Genomic DNA, 19,183 nt, shown 5'->3' with positions numbered 1-19,183 from the left:
AAAAGAGTATGCATATATATGTAGGTACTTTTGTAATTTTTTCAAAAATAAAAATTGAAAGTTTACAAAAATTTTACTTATATTTCTCTTATAACTAAGCGAATCGGTTGATTCGGTACAGCCACCATACGTAAAATCACATCTACATCTGAATCATTTAAACATAATATTTCAAAATTTGGAATAATCTAAAATAAAATTATGTTCCTTAAACGAGAGCAAATACAAATTTCAAAAATTTACCTGGGATATCAAAGAGTACATTTGATTTAAAGCAATTTTTTTGCCAATGCACGATCGAATTCCCATAGCAAAAGGAATGGATGCAGTAGGATGCAAAACACCTTTTAACTCGCCATTAGGGTTTCTAAACCAACGTTCTGGAGAAACTTTTAAGGCATTAGGAAAACTATTTTCATCTCGTCCAGAGGTATAAAGTGATAAAAGTACTAGTGTCTAAAAAAAAATTGGTCGTTTTATATGTAAAATGTAATTTAAAAAATGTGTTATTTAAAATATACATCCTTATGAATTCTATAGTTTCCTATTATAGCATCAGTTGCTAAAAATCTACCAATAAATGGCGCTACTGGATATAGTCTTAAAGTTTCTCTAATTAAACCTTTTATATATTGACTTTCCTCATTTGCTTTTAAACTATTAATTTCATTTCTTGCAATTTTCTGTATATTTCTTGATTTCGTTAATAAATATAAGGCCCATTGAGTTGAATAAGCAGTCTAAAACAAAAAAAGAAAAAAACACAAATTTCAAATTAAATTGGAAAAATCAAATCAAAATAATTACCGTATCACCTGCTGCTATTATTAAATCTACAAATATTCTTTTTATATCATCTTTTGAAATTTTGCATTCAATCATTTTAGATAATAATCCATTGCCATATCCAAATTCACTTACACTTTTATCAATAATTTTATTACCCATTTCTAAAACATTAGTAACATTAGTTTCAAAATCAGTCCATATTTTTAATTTTAATATTTCAGCTAATTTTGGTGGAAAGTTCATTAAACTTGAACTTGATTCAAATATTTTATTAACATTTTTTGAAAAAATTTCAATTTCATTCAAAAGATCTTCAGACGAGGAATTAGATATTGAAATTCCAAACATTATTGAAGTAAGAACTAAAAATCAATAAAAAATTTTAAATAATTGAAATTTATCATAATTGACAAAATTTTACCATCAATAGACCATCTGTATAATTGAGCCTCCAAATTATTTAAATCAAGAAATGATGATGAAGTTTTTTGCCTTCGATATTCTTTTTTCCATAAATCAATTAAATTTCTTGACGAATTGTGAATATGTTGATCGATCCAATTACAATTACCATTTAATAAAAATTTATTCATTATTCTTCGGTTTTGTAACCATTCTCGTCCATTCCTTATTAATTTATTATGTTATTTTTTTGTTATAATTTTTTTGTTCATTTTAATTTAACCAGATTAAAGTCCAGTGAACAATGTTGAAGATCCAAGTAATGTAAATTTGCATTATCAGATAAAACAAAAATAATAAATTTCAATTAAATAAAGAATTTAAAATGAAATGAAAAAAATTATTTAATCTAAATTAATTTTTTATATCCAGTGTAGTACATAATGATATGGCAGGCACTATATATTTTGATTAACTTGAAAAATTTTCAACTTGCCCCGATATATGTACATACGAGTATGTGTAATATACGAAATAAAAACCTATTCATTTTGATAACATTATTGAATGTACATAAATAAAATTTTTAAATTAGACTACACATATAAAATAATTGTGCCCAAATACGACATAAGTAGTTGCCATATTTAAAAGAGTTTGTTTTGTGCATTAATTGCATATTGCATATTTGCATGTTGTAAATTTATTTCCAAAATATGTAAAAGCTTACATGAAAAATAGACCCCTTCGACAATTATGTTTATTATTATAAATAGTCCATGATTCTGGTAAGGGATGTGTTGGATATTGTCCTTCATAATTAAAAACTGTTCTCATTAAATTTGGTGAAGCTACAAATACAGCATCCTGAGTACTACCTAATTTTTCACGAAATATTGGTCCCAATTGTTCATGTCTTTTACTAATATATGTATGTAAACTGAAATTATAAAATATATGTAAATTTTATTATTAAAAACATACTTGTAAATGTGTTTATTATACAAAAAATAAAATTCATTTTAGAAATTGATTTTAAAATTATTTTTTAAATATGTACATTATTTCTTATTATTTTGTTTCGTTATAAAATTCAATATACAAAAACTAAATTTACAATATTATACTGAAAAAAAATTAAATACATAATTCAACAGGATAGGCCTAAATATTTGAATAATTTTTAAATTATAATAATTTAATTAATTCATTTAACAGAAAAAAATTTAACAAAAATATTGTTGCGACACGTGAATTCAAAATCTTTGCTCTTGGTAATATATAAAATATTTTTAATTCTGTAACTATGGAATGAGCTTCGGTTTAATTTTAAAAAAATATTTTAAATTATTTAGAAGAATATTAAAAAACAAAACAAAATGGAAAAACAAAGGAAGACAAAACGAATCTATATTCTGTTAAATTTGAAAAATTAAATGCTGGTGGCTATTTCTGACTGAGGCTATTTAAGACTGCAGCTCCTTAGGTTAGAACTGCAAAGTTTCACATGCTCTACATTTTTTACATTTGTACACCAAACTTTGAAGGATTTGCAGTTTTAACTGAAAAAAATTCCATTTACAGAAATACCCTGTGTTTGCTTTGGCTTACTATGTGCCGACGCCGTTATTCTATATTGGATTTGCAATTGTTGAAAATAAATTTCTTCTATGAAGCAATTACTAGCAAGAGTTTTGTATTGCAATATAATTTTGCAATTCATAATATACAGTAAAAGGAGAAAAAGTAACTTATAAATTTAACTCTGGGTTACAAAATACCGATGCTACAGTACCTTTAAGGCATTACCGTTAGTATTTTCATAACACACTTTTAATCAATATTATATTTTTTTAAAAAATTTAAGCTTTGTTTTTACTCTTACAAAAATTTTCTCTTAGTTCAAAAGAAATAGCTTTTCATTTTATAGTTAAAGCTTTAAAATAAATGAAAATATACTTTTGTATGTGTGCTGACAAATATAAATAACAAGCTAAAATTAAACGATTGATAACAGAAAATGGTAAAAATTATGACGTGTTTTACAAGCCAATGTCAAGTTCAAATCGCTAAAAAATTATGTTTTCCTTTCTTTTTTAAGTTCGATAAAGTAAACAAAATGTTTTTTCTTTTCTTGTTTTTTTTTGTGACTATAAAATATAAAGCGCTTACAAACAAGCAAAACTTAATTTTTTCTTTCCTTTTTTATTCATTTAACAAATTATTAAAATTCGGTATAATCATATGAGAGCGTTGACCTTTAATATTTTTATTTGTTGTTTAGGTACTCTTCAAGAAAATATTAATATTTATTATTTTTTCGAATTTATGATAAGATGATTTCAATATCTGATTCTTGAATACAACTTTTGCTTAAATATTTTTATGTATATACGAGAATTTATTTGCACCAATGTTGTCATAAGAAAATTTTGAATAATTATAAATAAATGTTCTTTATATATAGCGAAACCGTTTAATCTCTTAAACTAGTTCAACCCGAAATTTCATTAAACATCAAATTTCTCAAATACTCTCCGCAGTTCGGACTTTATAGCAGAGACCGATTAATCGAATTCTCCAATATATGTACATGCAGTGACTAATGTATATGCAGACTATTTAAAGGATTGATCGTCGTAAAGAATTAAATCTGATTTAAGGAAACTTCACGTATCTAACGCAATATTGCTGTTAAATCTAATAGTATAATACAGAACGACATTACATTTGTTATAATCAGTATAATAGTCATTATAGATTAACATTAATTTTTGTTTTATAAATACAAAATTTAAACCTAATAAAAAAAAATTATGAGAATCCGGTATTTAATTTGAAAGCTTCATAAAATAAATTTTAATCTACCTTATTGTCATTATATAACAGTTCAGGTATGAAACACTTATACCGTTATAATAATTCATTAAAATAGCTACCAACAAATAGGAAAATAAAAAAAATAACATTGGTAAATCGAAAAACGTGAAAAAAATAAATAATAATTAGAGATAAGCAATGGTAAATAGTCTAAAACCTAAAAGAATTTTTAATTTTAGAAAAAAAATTATAAATAATAAAATTCAAATTTTTTTTCGATAATTTTTGATTTGTGAAAATGTCATAGAGCGAAGACTAACAGGTATAATAAATATAAATTTTTTTTCTTCTTCCAAATATTTTAGGTGATAAACCACAACTCACCTTTTATATAAGCAAGTGTATAAGCAATATTATTATATACTTAACACTTTACATTTATATTCAAAATAAATAAATTGAAGATAATTTTGAGTGTTTTAAAAATAAAAATATAATTTTTTTGATTATGTATGTATATTTGAACTTGATCGAGACCTGAATGATGAATCAACTTATCATTAAATTAAATAAAAAAAAAAAATTCATTTAATTTATAGATTGTAATAAAAATTTTGTAGACTTTGTTTTTTTGAATATTTTTAAGTATTTTTATTATTTTATGAGAATTAAATGAAATGAGTGAAATACTAATGTGAGTGAAGAAAGTTTTTTGAAAATTTTTTTATGTTATTTAAATAAATTTTTTTGTTTTTATGTTAATATAGGATAACTATTATTTTGTAAGAATCTTACATGAATAACTTGCATTTAATTAAATTAATTTGAAAATTTTCCATTCAATTCTGACATACTTGTAATATTTGAGTATTATTATTTCCTATTTACTATTTTATATACATATCTAATACATATGGTATGCAAAAATAAGGCAGTATGTATACAGCTGTCACTGGAATAAGACATTGACAGCTGTATATGACGTCATAGGACACGAAACTGAAAAGTTATAATGAAAGTAGTGCTACAACATATTGAAAGAAAAACTATAAATATCATTAAATGCGTAAATTAATTAATTGTTTTATTATTTTGTTTTTAACTTATTTGTTTAATACTCAGTTTCATTACTTTGTCATTTGTGTTCCTGTTGTATTTGTAATTGTTGATATATTTTAAAATTTATTTTTATAGTTAGCTATTTAATTAAAATAATATTTATTCACAATTAACCTAAATAATATTAAAAGAGAAAAAAAAAATATTTTAAATATTCTTAGTTAAAATCTTTAAATCAAAATTCGAAACTAGTTTTATTTCTGAAATTTCCAAGATTTCATTACATAATTTTTTAAATATTTTTCATCTAATTTTACCTATTTATTTATTTATAATACTACTGAATGTACATACATATATGTATGCATTAAATTATAACTATATACATAAATATACATATAGTACTTACATATATTAAAATACACATTCCTATATTAACCTATATTTTTATATTTTTATCATTCTTTAATAATCTATAACATGCAAATTTTTTATTGCCGGAAATTCTCTTAAAATATTTACATATACATATATAACCGTATATAAGTAAAATGAATTTGATTACGTTGACAGAAAAACATCAAAATCAAAAAAATAAAAAATCTAAATTTTTGAAAAATCCGGTCAAAAATATTTTAAAATAATGTTAATAATTTAAATAATTTTGATATTTTTTTTGCTTTGGATTTGGAGGTTGAAAACAAATTGTTCACTGTTAAAATTAACATTTTAGTTAATTTCAAAGAGTAAATTAAAAATAGTCGTAAAGTAAACATACATAATGTATATAGATTTTAAAATTGTATTACAAAATTTACTTAAATATCTATTGTGATAAGAGCAATTTGTTAGTCCTTTCAAAAATTTTTTATTTGGAACACCTTCCTGCTTTGCAACGCAATATATAAGTTGAAACACCGGTGTAACTAAAAATTTTATCAAATATTCTTAAAATTTTTGCATTCCGAAAACATGTGAGCTTTGATACAGAATTTTTAACAAAAGACTCGTTCTTGATTCTTTAAACCAGCACTGTCCCATTTTAAAATATTCAAGGACCAGTTTCTGTCCCGAATGGCGGTATTTTATAAAATATTTCGTAAGGGTCGCAAAAATTTCCAAACGAAACGTATCGGTCCTGCGACAAGTCGTTCGAATAGCACAGCTCTAAACTATGATATATTATATTGTATACGCACTATTGAATCATCCTGTATATAAAAATATATCACTCAAAACTTTATTAACTTATCCAATATAACGCATAATTTAACGAGAAAAAAAATAGAGTTGACCTTGTCAACTCTGTGATACCCGTACGAATTTGTTATCCTATGTGCGAATAAAGATGCCATAACTGACTATGGGACAGACTATGACTTTAAGTTGCCGTATTACCATATTAATTTATTAATAGTAGTTTGGCACACACAGTATTTTTAAAATACTGTGTGTGCCAAACTGATTTTATATTTGCACACACAGTATTTTTCAAAATACTGTGTGTGCAGCATTTTGAAAAATACTGTGTGTGCCAAACTACTATTTAATTTGTATGGAACTTTATCAAACACATAAAATAAATTTTGAAGTTGAAGTTGTATGGCAGGTACCAGAAGGAGCCAAGTAATTTCAACGACTTTTGTGGGACACATTGGCCCTACTAATATATTCGTTTCTGTGAAATTTCAATACCATAGCTTATTTAGTTTCTGAGATATAGCCAAATAACTTTTGAAGTTGTATGGCAGGTACCAGAAGGAGCCAAGTAATTTCAACAACTTTTGTGGGACACATTGGCCCTACTAATATATTCGTTTCTGTGAAATTTCAATACCATAACTTTTATAGTTTCTGAGATATAGCCAAATAAATTTTGAAGTTGTATGGCAGCTTACTACAATAAATCATTTGTGAAAATTTGGTGAACTTAGCTCAATTAGTTTTTGAGTTATCGTTCGGACGGACGGACGGACGGACGGACGGACGGGCGGACGGACAGACAATGCTAAATCAACTCAGAATTTGACGCTGATCAAAAACATACACTTGAGTCTATATCTAAGACCGTTATTTCTTAGCGTTACAAACGGTAAGGCAAATTTAGTATACCCTTCGAACATACGTTCGTACGGGTATAACAAGAAACAAAACATTAAAATATAAACAAAAAAAAAAAAATTAATAGTAAAATTAAATCATATTCTGATCCTTAAAATCATGTCTCATTTAAAACATAAATTTCCTTGTACCTCCTAAAAAACTACTATATTTATAAAGAATAATATTTGACTCGTATATAAAATGACATAATCTCAATCTAAAATTACATATGAAATAATTTTTTAATAACAATGGACGGGCATTGGTATAAAAATAGTATTTTATGACCGTTCTTTAATAAGTTCGTTTTTTACTAACCTGGAATTGTTCCTAATTTTCAGATACCTACTATACGTACACAAACATGCACATACATACATAAATTGTATATTTAAATGTATAAATGTATTATTTTAATAAAAAAAAACTTTCATTCTTATAAAAGATGTCTCAAGGTTAATTATAACCTTCCACTTCGTTAATCTTCTTAACAAGAAGTTTCAGAAGAATATAAGAACTCCAATAAGAATAAAACGTTAGAAAAATATTCAAATTTTGTTTTATCTTTTATTATAATAAAGGATAAAATTTCTTCACCTTTTAATGGTATACAAATACATATATATACAAATATACAAACTTTAAGCTATTGTAAAATAATTATTATTAAATAAATAATTTAAAATTAGTAGAATAGTTTATGGGAATTCCCGATAATAAATTGCATACTTAATATAAAATCTTTAAATATTTAATAATATTTTATTAAAAAAAAAAAATTGGTCAAGGTCGTCCAAAAAAAATTATTTTAAAGGTAAAGGTGTCACCTTGTATTTTTATTATATAAATTCAAGATAATATTCGTTTAATTTTATATTTTGCAAAAGATAAATTCACATATATTTTTAATATTATTGTTTTTCGTTATTATTTATATTTTTTTATTCCAAGAATATTAATATTCAATTTCAAAATAAACTATTTCCTTAGCTATGCATAAATATGTGAAAGAGGTGATTTTTTAACCATTTGTGTTTAAATTTCGAGAAAATAACAGAAAAATGCAAGCTCGCGTGCAATTGTTGTTTTCCATTCGAAAATGGTTCATTCGAAAGATTCATTTACGAATATAATATTCCAATAGAAGTGCCTCAAATTTGAAAATACGTGTTTAATATTCTTAGCTACAATTAATAGTGTATGGCCTATATAATTTTCAAATTTTACCCGTCTATTTCAAAAATACCCAAAATATTAAAAAATTTACTTATTAAAATAGTTCAGTTTGACGTTGCCGTTGACAGCTTAATTGTCAAAAGTATCAAATTTAAAAAAATATCAAAAAGTATATGTCATCCTTAGAAATCACCCGTTATTTTTGCTGTTTTTATTGTTCTATTTTTTTTTTTGTAAGAAAACGGCTGATTTAAAATTTAGAATACTCAAGTGATATGATAAACAAAAAGATATTTTATATATATGTATGTACGTATGTATCTATGCATTTAATTAGATTTTATGTATTAAGTATACAATTTTCATGTCCTTAATCGAGAAAACATTCATTGTTTAAATTTAATATATGTGTATGTATTTTGTAAAATATATTGAGAATTTTCAAAATTAAAAAGAATAAACAGTGAGTAAGTGATCTTTATAAAAAATGCTTTTTTGTTTGTCCTTTGATCTTTTATGACAAAAATAAAAGCATAACTTAACTTTTAATGGAAATTCCCCAAAAATAAATTAACATCTGGATTTTTCAACAAAATTCCATCAACAAACACAAAAAAGAATTCGAAAAAAAAATTTATTATTCCTGAAGATTCTATTCAGAATTAAATTATTGAACTTTACAGAATGTATGTAAGTGTATTAAGAAATTTCTATACAATATATGAGAGGCTATATTAATTAAAATAACAATAATATACATATATATATGTACGTGTAAAAAATAGAATTGTTATAATGCTTAACGTTTAGTTTCCCTCTTTCTAAATAATTGACAATGAATTACAAATATGAACAAAATATTATGAACAGTAAATATTTCGTGAAAATGTACACGTTTCAAATGTTACTTTAAAATTTTAAATTATTGTAATAAACCAAATATTTAATTCTATGCGTACATTTATATAATTGTATGTAGGATGTATACGTATCTATCAAAAAAACAAAACCTTCATAAAACTAGAATAAGTTGAAACGGTCAACTCTGTGTTAGGTATACATACAAATTTCTGTATTGTATAGTTCAAAAAATGAGAATTTTTATTAAATATAATAAACTATTTCTGAAAATTTAATAAACTACCCTTAATTAGCGTTTGAGCTATCAGTTATACTAATTGATAAAAGTGCGGACAATAGAAAGACATGCATAAATTTATACACAATATAACACTGAACAATACATTTCGTGCATGTCTACGTCAATGACTAATGTATTTCTCACCCTATTACAAACTGGATGATAAATTTAAAATACTGAATGATATTGAACATTATTTGTACGGCTATATAAAAAGTAGCCGCACGTGATAGGCATAATATTCAAAATTAAGCAACAGGCTATCGAATTTCATTGAAATATGTTATTTATTATAGTACACATGTACATTTATAAAAATCTTTCGACAATTCTAAGCATTTTTTTTTCTCTTTTCCTTGCTTACATAACAATAACATTTTTGTAGTTACCTACTTGACAAATATTTTAATTATAAAAATGTTGTGTCTCATATTACAGTCAATCAAAACTTAAAATATTATACATACATACATATAATAATTTTGAAAATAATCTAAATATTAAATTAAAAGTCATTTGTATGTACATATATATCTAACAATATTTACCATCATGCCATCATAATCAACAAGCTAAACCACAATAAATTATTAGTAAGCATATATGTAATTTAAGTAGACATTGCGAAAAAAAAATGCAATTTCAATTTCGCTTAACTGTTTTTAATGTGTTGTTGTTTTGAATTTTTATTGTTATTTTCAATTTTATAAATTTTTCATTTCAATAAATTACCTACATATTGGTAATTTTGGGTAAAAACATTGAGGCTTGAGCTCCTCATTGCAATACGATTTTAAATCTAATTCAGCTTTAAAAATAATCGAAGCCGAAATTTTGAATAAAATTAATATGGTTAGATAGAATTAGTATGTTACTGCGTTACAGAACTCAAGGGTCCTCTTGCTCAGAACTCAAGGATAATTCCAAGTAATAGATGATGCAACATTTTCAAAATGAAAATTCGCTAAATATTTTTTAAACTAAAGGCTTCACGCATAAAATCTAACAGTCAACCTTTGAACGCCTTAATGTACATACATACATACACATACATTATAACTCTTCTTTACTGATATTCCAAAATGATTGTCTCACCGTTATATATTTTGGTCATCGCACAATAAGAGATAAAAATCTTATATAGGGCTTAATATTTCATCCAATATGCATATTATTTTCTTAATTTTCCTTACATACTTACATACAAATAATTTTTTTTAATCGTTAATATTAATTTCATTAACCTGAATAGCTTTCAAATGCAATAGAAATTTTTTCCAACATACATTCATACATGCATTTAACACTCAAAGAAATAGTGTATGTATGAATCTTTCTACATACTTACATACGTACATTTTTTACTTAAGCAATTTTCATTTTCGTTTACTCTATTTATGTGCATATATATATACATACATATTTATAAAAAAAAAACGAAAACTTAAATTGTAAAAAACCATAAAAAATAAATTGCAAAAGAAATTTTTACTATATAAACCTTAAGCATAAGTTTGAATGCCTGTACATACGTTTGTAAATAACTTACTGTTGTGCTGATCCAGCAGCAATAAAATCTAAATGTGTACCGAATATTGGTAATCCTTTTGCTGCTGGAATATTTTCAAATGGTAAAAATTTTTTTTCATCATTTTTTATTAAAATATTTAAATTTTTTTTATAAATTTTTTCGGAATTTTTTACTGTGATCATTGATACTGATGATTCATCATCATCATCATTTGAAGAAATAATTTCCTGTGCTATTGATGATGTTGATCTGATTAATGTTTTTTTTGTTTTTGTTATTGTTTCTTCAGCAGTTGTTATAGATGTTGATGAAGTTGATGATGATGATGGCGATGATGACGATGTTGATGGATTTGATGAAGGTACTGTTGCTGGAATTGCAATAGAACTTGCATTTCTTAATTTTAGTATAACAAATGGTAATAAATTTGTTTGTATTTTTTTATTATTATTGTTATTCTTTTTTAAAAAACCATAAATTGAAATTTTATTATTAACCGTTATCATTGTAGAAAAATTATTAAAGTTTTTTTTACTGTTACATTTATTTTGATGACCGTTAAATATGTGGCGTGTAATATGAGAAATAATTCTACGTTCAATTAAATTCATTATTCGTACACAAAAAAAAAAAATTTTTTTTTTTTAAATATTCTTGATTTTTTTAATTTTTACAATTAATATTCATAAAACAAATTTTATGTAAAATTTTATTTTTATTTAAAAATAATTTACATATTAAATAATATGTATAGGCACTTGTATAACAGTTTGTATAACACTTTGTATAATGCTTAAAAATTTATAAAAATATTATAAAAAAAATTTTTTTTTAATATTCAATTTAAAATTTGTCACTAAGATTCTTCTTTTCTTTTTTTTTTTAATTTTTTTTTTTTTTTTTTTGGATATTTTTTTCTTTTCTTATTATAAGTTGCTGTTAACCCGTATCGATAGTGTTGAAGACTGAAAATGGTTAAAAAATTTTTGATCAAAAACTCAACAACATACCAAAACACGGTACAGTATGGATTGATTTTCTTAAGTAAAAACAAAAAATTACTTAAGTAATTGAAATTAGCGGTCTGTTTTCTTTTAAACTAGAAAGTTTATATATAAATTTTGTTTTGTATTCTTGTTCGTATGTGTGTTTCATAAGATTTTTAATTAAAAATAATACTTTCAACGTTTTTATTAGATGTCATTAAAAAATATTGATCATATGATGCGTTACAAAAGTTTCTTTATCGTAATTCAGTTTACATTGATGCGACTGCGACTCAAAACTAAATCTCAACATTAAACATTTCATAATCTTTCGATTAATTTTTATACAAGTTCTGTTAATTTTTCTATTTGCATTGCAGGTACCAAATTTTTGAATTTTTGTTTTTTATACTGTAATTTTTGTTTTAAATTTTATGCTGTTATTAAATTTTATTTACATTTGTTTGTCAAATAATTTTTCAAAAATTTGCGGATTTCAATGTGTCACATGTCGCAGGAGTAGTATTAAGAAATCAGTTACCCCCATAAATAATCGTTAAATGTAAATAAATGCAACTTATCCCAAATACGATTACATAAAATGGTTATCAAATTATTGTCATAATATGTCAAAAAATTAATGTGTCAAATTACGAATTATTTCGGACCCTCCGTTATCTTAACAGTTATCTTGTCAGTTTTTATTACTGTTAATTATTTGATTTGTAATATGGACGGACAAATTTTAAAATACCGTAAATTTAAGAATATTTTTTATTTATATAACAAAGTTTATATTAAAAAATAAAAAACAAAAAAAAAAAACCAAGTAAATAATATTGTCAGTGAAATGAAAATATAAAAACAAAAATTGTAAGTATTTTTTATTCTGTTTTTATTTTTAATTTTTTTCTTTTTTTTTCGTTGAAAATTTATTCATGAACGAAGACAATAAAATCTACAATAAAATTTCACTCTCCCTTTTGGCAAAATATCATCAATATAATATAGTAGTACATTTATTATATACATATGTATGTACATACATTTATACAGATATTCAACTAAAAAACATGTTCTTATAGTATGTTGTTATACTTTATATAAAATGTTTGATTGTTTACAAACACGATATTTTTTTGATACATACATAAATACATATCTATATAGTTTAAAAGAATAGGTAAGAGGATGCTGCTGAAGATCTAGCGACAAGACAACCAATAAACAAAACAAAACGAGGGAAAAATAAAACAATAATAAAATTGATAACAATTTTTAAACTTATAAAAATCATAAGACACTGGCACACACATAGTTCAGAGATTTTGATATCTTTTGTTGACTTCTTTTGTATATCTGTATGTACATACATACATACATAAGAAAATTATATAGAGAGCTCAATATTAGTGTATGTGTTTATAAACCAACAATGAAATAATTTATGTAAATAATTTTGGAAACAAAAACAATTTCAAAAATTTTTGTGCCCTAGTCTAGAATCTATAGATCTTTTTTTTTTGTTTTTATTTTTGTATTTCAATCCCAGAATTATTCTTTTTTATTTTTCTTATATTTTTGATAATATGAAAAAGATCGAATAGATTAAAGGAAGCGATTTTGTTTAAATTTTTTCTTTTTATTTTTTTTATCGTGATTTTTTCTTCGACTTTTTTTATATTTTATTATTTTTGTTGTCTCGTTTTCCAAATGTTTTTTTTTTTTATTATTTGTGTTGTTGTTTTTTAATGATTGCCCTTTTGTTGTTGTTGTTGTTGGTGATTCACATCATCATCAACATCCTCATCAACAGGAATTATTATTATTATTATTATTTTTTTTTTTTTGTATCTTTAACAAAAGAGATCATCACGAGGGTATGAATGATTATTATCATCTGTTGCGCTTTTAAATACGTAATATATGCATTATGTATGTTTGTACAGATTTGTATGAGTAGTAGAATAACATAATTTTGATATTAGTTAATAAGATATAGATCCTTTTTCTTATTGGAATCAAAATCAACTAATTACAATGAAGATTTTCATTAATAAATGTCTGATTTTTGTACAATTTATAAAAGTGCAGAGTAGACTATTTATTAAAGGCATGTGGGTACGTTCATATTCACATATTATGTACTGAACTCTTGAGATACTCTAATATATTCATTTCTTTTGATGTTGATAAAATATCTTACTTATCATTTATCATGTCTATAGTGCAGAAAAATTGATCGAAGTAAGTACATACTGCATTATTATGTTGTAAGTGACTCGATTCTAGTTTAGTTTTGAAAATTATAGAATTTTCGATAGCTATATTTCAAGATCAATAATATAATATTTTGTTACATACATAAGTACTTGAAAGTAATCTGATTTTATAAGTTCAATATATGTTTTACAAATTTAATTAGCCACTCATAATAATATGTCTGAGTGTATGTACACGAGTTCAAATATTTCAATGTCTGGACGAAGATCTTCATTAATGGCAAATTATTTTTGATTTTAATTTTTTTTTTAATTATTATTACATATTATTATATTCTATTCTTGTAATTATATATGAATTAAATATGACCGTATTTAATGAATTTCAATTAAAAGTTTTAATTATTTTGATTAAATTGTAAATTGACGCGTATATATACGAAAACATCTTAATGCAAATTTAATGTCAATTTGACATTTATGTTAAATTATGTTAGAAATGGATTTAAGGTGAACGCCCTCTGTCTATAGTCCCTGTCACAACATACGAAACTTTTTTAAATATTTATTTAGGCACTATTTCCAGTATAAGTGGGTAATCCAATTAAACAAGAAATATACAGCAGAAATCATAATATTATTGAAATTTAATCAAAATTTTTTAAATATTGGCAAAAATATTGGCAATTTTGTTTTGATGAATGCCATACATTGTTGCTCTCTAAAAATAAATTCACAATATATATTAAGCTTAAAAACGTTCATACATTATCTTAATCGAATTTAATTCACAAAAAAATCTAGAAAAAACAACACACAAAATATAAAACACAAATAAATTACTTTATTATAACAAATTAGAAATAAACAGAAACCAAAAAAAAATTAAAAAAAAAAAATGTTTGCATCTTGTAGAAATGTTTGTATTCTTAAAATCATTTATAATTTTGCCGCGTTCACAGGTCGCGATCTTTTTGTTACTTTTTCCTATATAATAATGTAGTCATAATTATATGTGAATATCATGTTCGTTCATAACTTCAACATTATATACTATTATATATACGAGTACTACATAAATTAACATGTATATACATATATAATAAAAATCAGTGATATATACTCCTTTTAAAAAGGTTATTGGGATTAATAGAAAAATAAGAAAAAATTAAACAACATGAAAAAAGAAATTGTTAAATTCTTCCTATATTTTTCACATACATATACATTTGTACATACAAACATACATAATACATAAAATAAATAATAAATGGCTCCTCTTCATCAATTTTTATTTCATCCATCTAATTGCATTCACCACTTTTTAAAATATATATATGTTTATTATATAACAGAACATTGTATAGCTATACTGTAAAATGAATAATATGACAAAAATGTCTTTTTAAATAAAAAGAATATTTTCGAGATTTTCAGCACTCTTCTAATAAGTTTTTTATCACGCTATTGTATTTGCTATATTTATGCTTTTGTCCGGTTGTTTGTTCATTTACGAAACTCTTCCGATTAGGTTTTATCTGTTGACAATTTGGAAATATTTTAATTTATTCAAAAGGGCAACACAATTATACAATGAACTCGGCTTAATTCAATTGACAATCGAATATTCGACTCCTAGAGTATTCTCCTTGGGGCAGGAATAATGCAATTATCTGAAATAACTAATATATCCAACCTAGATGTATGCAAAATTATTGAGTAATTTAAAAAGTATATGCAACTATTATAAATATACTGCCTAACATTTAAAAAGAAAAAATTGTTAATCTGAAATGTGCTTGTTTATAATTAATCATTGCTTTTGATCACGAGAATTTTTCATGAATCTAATTAAATAAACATTTAAGTATTCATGTACATAAAAATTAAGTGCATACACACAAACTCACAATTATGTGTATTCATACGATAAACGTATAGTATAAATATAGTAAATAAGTATGTATATGTAAGAAGGAAAATGAATAGGAAAAGCAAGAAGTTATGCATTTAGTATATTACATAACTTTTAGATTCTAGAACAGCAATGTCGTATCATTTATGGTCTGGTTTATTATTGCGGTCTTGGTCTCATTTTTACAATTTTTTTTTTTTGGTTTTTTATTTTGTTTTCTGAAAATGTAATAAGGAAAAAAGTGAAATTTTGATGTAACATTTTTTTCTTTTTTTTTTATAATTATTGCAAATTCATGCAAGTATAATGTAAGTTATGTATGTATATAGCTTCAGCATAAATAATTTTTTACGTTATGTATGAAAAATGTGTAGAGATTTTGAAAATAAGTTTATGATATGAATAAAAAAAATGTGTACATAAGAACACTATTAAATTAGCATCTGTAAAGAGCGTGAATGCTTAAAATTCTATGCAGTTTTTTAAATTATTTTTGAAGGCGCATATATTCTTATGATGTGGCAAAATTTTATAAATAACATTGTACATGTAGTCACGAACTCGTATTCACATATAGTACGTATCATATTGAAGTATATCAGAATTTTTTCACATAACAAGTAAATGAAATCCATTTTAGGAGATAAAGGCGCTCTCGTACTCAAATTAATGTACTGCAAGCAGTCGCCGTAGCATCTTTGGCATTCAGACATCGTCTATCCGGTAAACTAAGCCTTGATATCAAATGGTCAATCTAAATCAAATCTTTTCTGTTATTTAATTTGTCTGGCTTTTATATAATATTGTTTTTGCAACGTATATAATATCAATTTATATAATTACTATTGAAAATATTTTTGTTACAAAATTTTCAATACTTCATTATTAATTTCCAAACCATAATTTGCAATTACACAATGTTCATTTAATTTTGATCAGCATTAATTTTTTTTTTTTAAATAATTCAAAATTACAAATTAATCAGAAATTTTGTCCCAATACACAAGTTACATAATATTGAATAAATTCGGTAATATGAGCTTGCTTGAGTGTATTTAAATATATATATTTTATTTATAATAAATCTCAATAAGCACAAAATTGAAAATTTTATGCAACTCAAATTAAATTTATATAATGTTATGCAATTTTAATAAATCAAATATTAATTAAAAATGAAAAAAACGAAAATCGATCAAGTATACAAAAAATTTTTAATATGTCGCTCATTTGCTGCAACAGTGACATAACCCAAAAAATTCGATTTCTGAGCTATTTATACAGAAATGAGCGCTCAGAACATTTCATTTTCGTACAAAAACACCAATTCTATTACATGAAAATTATCGCTTATAATAAATTATAAAATAAGGTTCTAGTCTCTAAAACTCTAAAATTCGATTTTATCAAACGTGAAAATTTTGAGTTATGCCAGTGGAGCAACAGACGAGCGATGTATTAGAATTTCCTCTAAAATGTGCAATATTCATTCAGATCATATGGGATATTTGTATACGAGTAGCAGTACCAGCCTATAGTTTAAATGAATATTATTTCTTTTATATACACACCATCATATACATACGAGTATATAATTTTATTCATGAAATTAACCATCAGAAAAAAATTTATTAAAATGTGCTACATATACTCGTATACGTAATTAAAAATTCTCGAACTTGTTGAATTTTTGTTCTTAGTTTTTTCATTCTTTAATCTTACTACATTTTTTCTAGTATATAGTCCAGTTAGTGATAGCAAGCAATGCATATAAATTAATTTGTAAATATATAATGTGTAATTATAAAATATGTACATCCACAAATACAATTAAATAAACCTCATTCAGATTACTTAACATTTTCTAAAATAAGATTAAGATTGAATAGAACCCTATAACATCAAACAAAAAATAGTCCTTACATTACTGGAGTGGTGCAAATTTAAACCAGACTTTCATGTCATATTTCAATGCATATATATACATACATATATGTATGTACATAATGAGAAGCAAAATCATGAGACATAATGTACATAAAATTCTTATATTATACAGGAAGTCAATTTTAATAGATGAGACAAACAATTTCTATGATTATTTCTGCTGTTTTTTGTTTCTTTTTCTGTATTTTGCCTCTTATATTATTGTGGTGCCTTAAAAAAATGCATATACATAAATAAATAGTAATATTATAGAAGAATATTAAATATAGATATATGCACATACATACATAATTCATATAATACAATAGTTTTTAAATTGTTTTTGCGAAAATTTTCCAGGATGTTTTATTTTTTTTTTTTTTCAATTTTAAAGAATTTTTATGTACATAATAATACCTACACATAGGTATATACAGAATAAAATGTTAGAATAATAATAAAGTATAAGAATTATGTGCATATTTTTTTTTTAATACAATGATGATAGCCAATTAAAAATTGTGATATATGATAACATATTGTATATGAAGACAAATTTAAAATGAAAAAAAAAAAAAAAACAAACGAAAAACATCAAACCGGCAACAAAAAATTTTCTTTAAGCTGACGCACCCTTTTTTTTTTTTGATTTTTGCTTGTTGGGTATAGAACGAAGGAAAGTAAAGTTATCATAAAGATTCAAAGATATTCCAATATTTTGCTTGTAAGATGGTAAAATATTTTTCATACCTACGAGTATTATATGAATTGAAAAAATTCGTACATATAGTGAAAGTAAAAATAATGAAAATTTTTATTTAAAAAATTCTTAAATTCGAAATTTCCGGAAAACTATACTATTCAGCGATTACAGCTCATAAACTGAAATGTGTGTTAATATCGTGTATTCCTGTAATTTTGAAGTCGCCTAGTATAATCACCATGTAAATCTAAAAAATTTTTCATTCATAAAACTTTAAAAAATTAGTAAAACACTAGATTATCTGTAACCTCACTCTTTTGAACCACATTTCCGTACCACCTTTCAAGAGTACCATTTGCACTCTTTTAAGAGCCAAAAGTGCTTAAAAAGTTTATTTGTCCAAATTCAGC

At 23.9% G+C, this 19,183-nt stretch overlaps 1 protein-coding gene across 1 annotated transcript; it reads right to left on the bottom strand.

Annotated features, from left to right (window-relative positions):
• Positions 1 to 69: 69 nt before the first annotated feature.
• On the bottom strand, positions 70 to 11,265 carry LOC129607825 (cytochrome P450 315a1, mitochondrial). Its single transcript, XM_055519013.1, has 7 exons — positions 11,040 to 11,265; positions 1,922 to 2,131; positions 1,211 to 1,416; positions 808 to 1,151; positions 522 to 740; positions 244 to 456; positions 70 to 188 (listed from the first exon to the last, which is right to left on the bottom strand). The coding sequence occupies exons 1-7, from the start codon at positions 11,201 to 11,203 to the stop codon at positions 78 to 80; spliced, it is 1,467 nt and encodes a 488-aa protein (XP_055374988.1). The 5' UTR covers positions 11,204 to 11,265; the 3' UTR covers positions 70 to 77.
• Positions 11,266 to 19,183: the final 7,918 nt, after the last annotated feature.

This window comes from Condylostylus longicornis, unplaced genomic scaffold (genome assembly GCF_029603195.1).
Source record: "Condylostylus longicornis isolate FDR11 unplaced genomic scaffold, ASM2960319v2 ptg000030l, whole genome shotgun sequence".
Taxonomy (NCBI): domain Eukaryota; kingdom Metazoa; phylum Arthropoda; class Insecta; order Diptera; family Dolichopodidae; genus Condylostylus; species Condylostylus longicornis.
The sequence above is the reverse complement of the archived record's forward strand: the minus strand, read 5'-3'. Positions and strand labels throughout refer to the sequence as shown.